General features: G+C 44.1%; 1 protein-coding gene across 1 annotated transcript in view; it reads left to right on the top strand.

Moving 5' to 3' along the window:
- Positions 1-10,135, top strand: part of T265_04893 (hypothetical protein) — a gene marked incomplete at both ends in the record, with an annotated part of 38,662 nt that overhangs the window by 18,730 nt on the left and 9,797 nt on the right. The window contains 3 exons of the mRNA XM_009169753.1: positions 3,330-3,698; positions 6,162-7,166; positions 9,335-9,634. Of these exons, the coding sequence (XP_009168017.1) occupies positions 3,330-3,698; positions 6,162-7,166; positions 9,335-9,634 (1,674 nt within the window). The remainder of the gene's footprint in view (positions 1-3,329; positions 3,699-6,161; positions 7,167-9,334; positions 9,635-10,135) is intronic.

Raw genomic sequence — 10,135 nt, forward strand, 5'->3', positions numbered from 1 at the left:
GGCCACCTAGACTGCCAGCTTTTAGGTATTGATAACTAAGGGAGTCAGCTCAAATTGTCGTCATATCACCATAATACAGGTACTCGTGGATTCTGCAAACAGTTGGGTATGAAACCTGTTGAGTTTTAAAAGAATACTCATATTTTTATGGAAACTTTCGGAGTTTTGATTTTTAACTGGCCCGCTTACCGATGGCCCTTACAACTTATCAAATATAGTTTCCCCTCCTTTGGGCTAGTTGCTCAACCGGTGGATTACAATAGCTTCTCTTTCTATCTTCACCGCATTGATTGGAATGCCGGATGAGCAATCAACTACACCACTCTTAAGCTACATAGCTGAGCATACGTGTCTTTGAAATGACTGGTGCTAGGTCATTGTGCATTCTACAATGATGATTTCTTAAGTACAGTGGACGTCATTGATCATGGTCTGGAACTGTTGAAAGTCGTTAAGTTCGTGTTGGACTTTCATCTTTGGTTGCGTGCGACCGACGAAGTTGACATTCTTATGGCCGCATACAGAGAGTTATCAGGTTTTTCTAATAGCGTCCGTGAACTTTTATGGAATAGAACGAAACATGTTTCCCTCTGTCGTTCGAGACAACCCGGATCTGGACCCGAATGCGCTATCCTTACTCCATTTGTTCTGCTATTGTTTTCAGAAGACACTAGACTCTAGGATTTTCTTGATCCGATGGAATCCTTCGTTATATTGGTTTTTGTGTTTTTGCATCTCAGACTCGTTTCAGTTTATAGCTAAGCTGTCTTGGCTACTGTTCATTCTTGCTGCACAAAATAAGGGGGCGATCTCTACAGAACTGCCTATAAAACATTGTAGGGATGATTGATCAATCGCCCTAACCTATCCCGATAAAGGCCCAAGTAGCTCGACTAAGGTTTCCCCGTTTGGTCGAGAAAATAGCGAATGTGAAGCAACTGTTGTTTCGAAAATTTGCCATCGAAATTACCTATGCAACCAGCTGTAATCTAACTTTTTACGAAGTCAAGGCTTCATTTCGTACTTGCCAAGTAAAACAAACAGCGCTCTGGATTCCTTTTGTAACCCAGAGACAAAGGGCGTAGCTGGAATGGCATCTCTGTACGTGTCTCAAGTCAGCATTTCGAAGTAACTGCGCCGCAAATTTAAGTCTGATATGGTGGCTAGTTACAGTGTTCAGTGTTGATCGTGATGCGGATGTGCAAGGGGTAGATGTTCAGAGGATTTCGAGAAGACATTGGGTCTATGAAATCTTCACAAACCATGCAAAATTGTTTTCAATCCAAATGAATACCAGCTTTATCAGGAGCCTTGATTTCGCAGAAGAAAGGAGATATTCCCCACGGAAACACTAGCTTCAAAGAATCCATGTTATCCAGAAGTACTGTTCCATACAAATTTGATCTGACTTTTCTGTTACCAACTTGCATGCTTATATCTCGACCTCTTGCTTGTTATCACCATTCGTTCTTGTCGTAACTCTGTTCCAAACTAACCAGGTGTTTCTCATCAGCACGACAATTGTGACTCAAGCCATGTGGCCGGTTTAAGTAGTTGCACGATCTTTTTTGGTACCTATTTGCCGGTGGTAATTCTCAAAGGGAACTCTTTTCTGTCCTCTTTTTCGTATGAGTTAGTGGAAGTTTCTCATGAGGTGATCTATTTCTAGATGGGTTAACCGTGGCGCATGACTTCAAAGCCGATAGATGTGGATATTTGATAAGGTTACCAAATGAACTTCATGAATTTAGAATTCCCAAGGTTGATTATGCCTTCTTTTGTTTTGTCTTTCTGAGTTGTTTTCCATTCATATCACGCCACGTGGATTTGGTCGTCTACACGAGCCACTTATCCAGTCAGTCACCAGAACCCAAATGTCAAATACCACCTGACTAGCGTAGTTGTATTATTACTCTTTTTCTGTCAATTGGAAAATGTTTGGGACCGATTGGGAAGTCATCGTTTCAGAGAGTCTTGATAAACAACACATCCACCGGTTGTTTATCAAACCTTTCTGAAATGAAAAGCGGAATATTGTCGGGTTATACAAACAAACGTGCAGTCGTAACGTCTTTAGCGGGTTTCGAGCTGTTTGCACAATAGGGTTGCTGGACAACTTTCCAACAGAACGTAACACTCAAATCCGAAGTGAGTAACAGCACTCAAAATGTTCATTCAGTCCGGTCTTTGCGCTCCTCCTTCGTTCTCCCTTAGTTTCCTGCATTCTGTTTTAGGTTGAAAATTGAGTGCATTTAATTAAGAACCTGACGTGCGTTGGCCTTGACCATCTCAGCGGTTCGCATGTTTCGTGTGAAAAGTATTTGGATACAAACTAGCGAGAAAATTCATCGGTAACCCTACTGCGTGGAGTTCATTTTCACAAGGACGCCTTTTTAGTGCGGAGAATTTTTATGATGATTGCGTCGAAACAACAGTGCTGTTCAGTAAGATAGTTTGTTGCAAGTGAGTGTCAACGGATTTATGGAACGTATTTGTTGCTGCTCGCATATGAACTTTTTTGTTCATACCGTACCGTTCATCCACAGGCGTGTAATCGCACTCGAGGATCGCTGATCCGGGCAACTCTCATCAGTCACCATTTTAACGAACTGTGGGCCTGAGTTAATTTGTTGTTTGTTCACTGCAAATTGAGTCATGTGTCACGCGGTCCTACGATTTGAAAGGCTCATTGTGAACTTTTTACGAGACATGATAAACAGCATTCTTCCGAAGAGATCATAGTGAATTTTTTGTTGACATTTTTCTACGCAAATGACAATCGACCTTCATGCGGAGAAAATGAACTTGTACTAGGCGATTTCGCGTTAATGAATGTATCAATTTCTGGTGGCCTTCACGTGTGAAGTAATCGCGCTTACAAAAACGTCCTGCGAAGTGGTTGGATGCTGTTGAAGTTTCGGATCAGAGCTTCATGTCACATTGTTTTGGATGCTCTCGCGAACCAGAAAGCAGCAACATCGAAGTGGGCTACATGTGTGAATAACGTATTGAAGAAATTAGCTTTAAGTTGTTGATTGGAAGCGAAACATGGACACCACTTTGAACGTAAGCACGCCCCGCGTACTTGCGGATCCCCTGATATCATAGATGGTATGTTCAGCTAGCGTATTAGGTGTTATCCATTTCACAATGTCCATCGCAATCGGGTCTTCAAGTATGAATCCAGATTGGTGATTTTTTCTCATAAAAAACCTCCATCCGATGATATTACACTCACCAGTTTTCAACTTGGATATAGAAGTCGAACAGTGTGTGTAAATCTGATGTTTCACGACTGATTTTCAGAAATTTTTTGCTTTTCTGTTTAGGCTTTCAGTCACTTCACTTTTGAGCGTTCCGGCCATCGGTTGTTGGTGGTTGATATCCAAGGTGTGGGTGACCTTTACACGGACCCTCAGATACACACCGCTGATGGTGTCGGATATAGTGACGGTAACCTCGGTCCTCGGGGGATGGCACTTTTCTTCCATAGCCATCGGTGTAATCCACTGTGCGATTATCTTGGCCTCACAGCATTTGACCTGCCACCATCAGAATTGAACCGTGAGAAGCATACTGTCGATACGAGCGACAAAACCCCAGCTAGTCCCAAGCACCAGTTGATTGGTCCACACATTACGTCGGAAAATGGCTGGAACGAAGCCGACTGTCCTACGCATGTGTGCGATGCGAAAGAGGTGAGTGATGCGTACTGCGAAAACATAATTTCTGTCTTGATGTCTGGCCCAGATTTTATCACAAGGCACACATATCTGTTTTACATAACCATAATTTCATACGATTTGATATCATGTGTCATCAGACAGGGGCGAGATGGTCCAAGTGGTTGGAGCGCGAATTTACTGACCGAAAGGTTCGTGGTTCGAACCCGACCCCCGCCTCTCGACTTCCCCTGTCTAGGCTTGGGTAACCTGACAGTATCCCAGCCATCGTGCAACCTTCGGGTAGTATGGCAGCTAGGCACCGGATGGGTGCTACAGTTGAACGGTCACCCCCATGTGTCATCAGAATGTAGTGTTCCTAAGATGTGATATAAGCCATTCAGTTCATCCGCTGTGGAGTACCGACTCCGCGTAACAGTTATTCTGAATGTAAAGCATCGCGTTTCCAGATTGCTGATGTTCAACTCCCATAACCAGATGCGATATTTCCGAAGTCTCCGGCACTACAGAAAGCTCGCGTCTTTCTCAGTGAATCGATCTTTCAAACCATACTGGAGGCTTCTTGATTCCTACCAAGATATACCGACTATGATGATGATGATAACCGGGATAATTGATCATCTAGGTATCCTAGTGGCTGCCCGTAACATAATTAGGCCTTGAGGGATATGATTCGTCTTGGCTCGCTTAGGGATTTTATTCAGGTGACGTGTTGCGCATCTGCTGCAAAGTTTGAAGTTAATGAATACCAGAAGATGATGAGACAATCCGAAGTAACTCGATATTTTCCGTCAGGTAACATAGGTGACAGGAGCTAGCGTTCATTGTACGGGTGCACGACGTTTTAGTATCAGAATGTGTCTTCGTTCTGATGTGGATGGTGGTTAGCTGCCCGGGGCGTAGACCTCAGTTCTGAAAAATGCCGCTAAAACAATAGGCAGCATATAATTCTTTGTCAACTAGTCCTTCCTCTCAACAACGGAAACATGAGAATTTTACATTCCTTAGAGGGGACTAGTGTGGTCTTAGTGTGTGGGGACAATTTTCGCAGTCCTCTCAGTTGGTGTTTGACAGTTTTTTGGGTTTACTACCCAAGCACACCGAACCAAACAATCCTGAGTTGAAATACCAGATTTCACTGAAGACTTGGAGCCTCATAGTCATTGCAGTAAGACTTAATTGCATTTTGTTTGTCGATGTTTCTACATACTGCACATCCCAATACTCTCCCAGCCCGTCTTCCAGCAAAAATCCTTGCTTTCTGCTTTTATTTGATCTCTTTAGGGTCCAGTGGTCCCATTATGGTAGTTACTATTATGCTGGATGTGGCAAGCTCACTTTCGGGTGTACAAGGTTTCTCCTAAGTTAACTTGGATTGACTCAATACGAACACTCGCCAATGCATACGAATATTTTTATTCATCGTATCTACCTGTATATTCAATAGTTGTCCAATTTGTGTAGGAAATAGAGAGTTCTCTTTTAAATCGTATTTCTGGAGCAAGCAACAGCTCACTGTAACGACCACAACAAGTTACGAAATAAGCGTGTCTGACTGCCTACAGCCTATATTCTCTCTATTCGAGCTCGTCTTCCATGGATTCATCTGCTTCCGTATCAGGCTAATAACACCTCACAGTAGGTAGAATGGCAAGTTTTTTTCCGCATCCTGACCATATGGTCGAAGTGGCAAGTTTGTTTTCACACTCCTGCCACACAAATCGATAAGGATGAAAATTTACGACAAACACGTCTCACATTTCAGTTGTTTTCATGGGTGCTTCAGTTGTGACCAGATTGAATAGAGCGTAAGGAGGACCATGTTTTCATAAAGTACCTTACTGTGCAGGTGACCCAGACCAACAAAAGCTGGTTTTAGGCAGTTTTAGGCACAGACTAAGCAGTCAGATTCGTTTGGGTGAGCGATTTTTTCAAGCTTTACACATTTCCTTGAGGAGAATAAAAGTAATAATTCCATGTAACCATCCCGGGACTGACGTGGACTACATGGAACGTTGTTAATTCACTGGCTAGCGTCCACTGTTAGTGTCGCATTACTTTGAAGATTGGGTGAATACGTTGTGTGTAATATTACATTTTCCGGTAATTTCGTTGTTCCACACTCTCAGTTTAATTATTTTGGTAAATTTACAGTAACCTAAATGGGACATTTCAGCCCACGACCTTGTGAGTTACATAACAAACAGACTTGACCTCACATACGTCAGTATATTCGTGGGCATGATGGTTCCGGACCTTCTGGCAGCGAACTATCAACTAATCAATGCAGACTAGAACTCAGAAGGTCTATCTCTGTTAGCCACCCTAACGGGACCTTTATTTGAAGAAAGTAGTTGCAGGCTTGATGACAGTGTACTGAAGCCACCTGTTTGTTTTATCGCTATTGTAGCCTAATCTGTACTTTAAAATCAACTTGCTTCCAAGTCCGCCTGATTGTATTGCATCAATTCTCTTCAGTTTTCCCGTCGCCCATCGAAGTTCATTCCTAAGGATGGATTTGGACGCCGTCGCCGTTGTGTAAGTTTCAACCAACAATCCAGCCCATCTTCCCCGCGTTTCGGCCCAACTGTGGCTCGGTCTACTGAAAATATGCACTTTCCTGTGCCATTGCACCCAAGACGTCGTGCAGACAGCCTATCAATCTTTACAGAAAACCAGATATCTAACCAGCTTGCTCTACTTCTGTATAATAGTTCATCGCACGGCAATCTTTTGGACGATGAAGCGTCATCTCAGAATGCAATACCTAGTCCCAAGCTTATTGATGTTCATCACGCGCCACCTATCGAGGATCACGCATCAAATTCAGTCATCACTGGACATCCGTCCCCGAACATATGGGCATCAGTTCATATCAACGAGCACTTCCCAAGACCCCTGTTTGCCATAGAATCTTCCTATCGGTCACGAACTACACGCAATCGCATTGCTTCCGGTGATTCTGGTTACTCCGGTCGCATACAGTTCGTCACGCCGCCCTCTTCCGCTGATTTTGAAACACACATGTCGAAACTTGGCCAAGCCTTCTTTTCCTCCAGCTTCCTCTCCGAGGCTGCCGTACCGCCGCGCGTTCTTTCCGAATCAACCGTTTCTCTGAACGGCTGGTCGTTGCCCCCATCGCCCGGTGGTTTTCCTTCCTATCACATACCTCCCAACATTCCTGGAAATGGATCTATTTTCAGTAGCCGTGGTGATGATTTTGTTGCCACCGTATCATCCATGGGTCACCCTAGTTCAGTTGGTTGGGGTCATATCAACCATGGAATTTGTGGCAAACTAGGTGGAGCTTTGGTACCTCGTCGACATCGAAATCCCAGTGAGTCGAGTGATGTGGATGCGGAAGAATCTCACCGTCTAGTCGGCAATCTGCTACACCAGCTGATGCACGAAAGTCACAAACCTAGCTGTGCAGACCATCCGACAAATCTGGACCAGGAAATAGGACAGTCAATTCTTGGCCAGGTAAGGCTAGTCCTTTGTGTGTTCACTTTCGTTTTGCGTGACGTCTTGTTTCAGTCTCGTCTCACACGGTATTGTCTGGGTCACTTGTGAAGGCCAGTCTACTGTGACTCACTCCTCACACTGCCAACCGACGAAAATACTCTAGTGAATATACATTCTTCGTACCGATATATCACCCTCTGTTAACCGTTGTTTTCGGGGCGCCGTGTGTCGCCACTGGCTCGGTTCTAACTCACTGAACTGTGACATCAGCCATCAATATCTGAAGTAGTTTTTTTTCGCGGTTTGTTGTGTGTACATGTATGCAGTCCAGAATAGTCCAGTGGAATCGTATGGTTATTTTCTTGGCTGCAAGCACAAAAGCGTCTCTAGCCACTGAGGAACGGACTTCATCTCTTTTTACCCAAAGATACCCTGTTTGGAAAGATTTACGGTACCTTACCGACTGTGTCATGCTCAGCCCGATTCTCCCTATATTACACATAAGTTTGTTTGAGCGCGTCTACTCTTCATCATTGTAGCAAGACTTATGTGTCCAGCGTGTCATCAGGTAGCACTGAATCCACCCGTTAGCGAGTTTCCTCAGGCGTGAGGTATACTTGGCGTACAACAAGGTTTGTCATTGTTGGCTCTCGCTCAAAGTAGGGAATTTTCGTATTTGAGAGTGTTTGCTTTTGTCTGGCAGCCTGAAAAGTTGCCACAAGCGCATGGTTTTTTAAAAATAAACTTTTCGTTACCGTTGCACTTAGAGGGCCAAAGATGCGCAACATTATATCTGTAGCTGCAAAAGTGCTTGTGATTGTCGTTTGTTGTTCTATGTAGTATTAAATTTACCCAAAGCAGACAGGAAGAGATTATTGGGACAGAATATCCAAGTGAGGGTAGAGCGCTCTTAACTCACATAGTGTGAGCAGATCTACGTGAGATCTTTTATACAACCATAAAGAATGATCCTCTCCAATACTCGATCAGCCGACTTCGGTCGATAAGATGTAAGCTCATTCCACCGACCGATTGTACTGGGTGAGCCCATGCGCGATACCAGAGTTCGTTTACAAAATATGAAGCCAGATGGTTCGAGTTGGAGAAGGGAAGTATACTGGGCTTTACATAAATGGCCTGAAGTATACAAAAGTCACCGAACGTTTTTTGTCAGTCTCCATTAATCATATATACCATTCACTCCACCTCACCCTATGGAACGGCGGTTTGCAACCTTTGTAGTTTCGTGTGCTCCTTTCAGATTAAGGACCAGTGTCATTTCATGCTTCAGATTTTTATCGCCACTTGAGTAACATGAATATACGTTCCTTGAAATGCAAGATGAAATGGACTTCTGTTTCAGAAGCTCAAATATGCAGAGGAAATTGTCCTCATTTCTTAGGCGGATCAACAAGCGCATATATTCTTAGAAAGGCTGACCAGTGTCATCAAATCTTCCGGTGCGTGTTCCGTATTGACGAAGTGTAAAGTCAGACTGCATGACCTAGCCCTTGAACACACCCCGTATACTGCGGAAAGCGACATTCAACTAAGTGGAGCGAGTTGGGTATCTCGAAAGTCGCACTGGCTCTAAACGAATCCTAAAGTCCCGGATTGATTTGCGTCTGTTGTTGCGTCAACAGATATATCACTAGGTCTCCTAAGCTGTCCGCATCAGACTACAATATATGCCTTCAATGGAGTAGTGTTGACTAATCGGGTGCACCTGCGCTCTCGGAAATTGGTCATGCGAGCTACTCGCCTGCCTTCTGATGTCCGGATTCCGCCCAATAAATGTTAGATCTTCGTCGTTCTGTTTAAAGGTCCGTACCGCGCCATTGTCTCACTGCAGGAACCTGAAGTAGTAAATAGCAAACGGCACGGTCTCGTAATCAATAGCTTCATTCTACTCCGTCCATCGAGACAAAATGATATAATGCTTCTACCAGGTGAAAGTGAGCTGAAGACTGGAAGCATCCTTGTCCTCAAAGACAGCCTACCACTACGGTTTTTCAGCGTCCTGCCTATCAAACAAGTGTGACTAACTTTAGCCTGTAAAAGGAAGTCCGTGTCCTCTTCTGTTCGTTTGGCCTATCTATTTGTTTATCAAGCGCTGTTTCAGGTGCTTCTGAGTTTTGACAACGACGTTACCTAAAGTTGTTCAAACCGTTTCCCCTTTGGAATAGATCCACCACGAACTAGCTCGGTTGCATGAGGCCGGACGCTTCGTTCCCGGTTGCAAAGGTGGTTGGTCGCATGCAGGTTTAGGTGGCTTGGCGCTTACTAGCACTACTGCTGATAGCTTGTCTGGGGTGTCTGAAGAAGCGCCGTCCCCAGTCAGTGATCCCGACCACTCAATCGATTGGGAAGCCGTTTTGTTCCACGAACGGCACGCTGCCCAGTTGGGATGTCTCGAGGCAATGATTGTCATGGCGCACTATTATCTCGGCCTTCCCACACAACTGATGTTTGACTGTCCGATCAAGGTAAGGTAGACTTGCGTACTAATTCATACATCCGCATCATTCGATCAGTTGTTGAGAATATTATATCGATGAGTTTTCTGATATCAAACAATGGTGAGATTGAGCCGTATGTTTTTTTTGCATGCGTCTTTGACGTTCATCTCTTTCCTAATGAATGTGACGAAATAAACAACACACAGTATATATTTTCCTTAATTGTTTGCAACAGTTCCTTGTCTTCCTAGCGCACCGTGCGTGCCTTCCTGAGAAGTTTTTAACTTTAGTTTTGGGAGGCAAAATGCGTTTTAGACGAATTTCATACTCTCATGCTATGGGTGACTATTCCATACAGTGAGTGATCACGTCCTGGTAAGTTTGCAGACTGCCGTTGTCTGTGTTCAGCAAGACAGTGGGCATTAATTTGAGCAATTCGAGGGCATGTCAGAAAATGCAGGAACCATCTCGGACAAACGTCGATTTTAATGGTGTTGTTTACTTAATAATGGTCAAATATTGTCTACT

The sequence above is a fragment of the Opisthorchis viverrini genome, assembly GCF_000715545.1.
Source record: "Opisthorchis viverrini unplaced genomic scaffold opera_v5_86, whole genome shotgun sequence".
NCBI lineage: Eukaryota > Metazoa > Platyhelminthes > Trematoda > Opisthorchiida > Opisthorchiidae > Opisthorchis > Opisthorchis viverrini.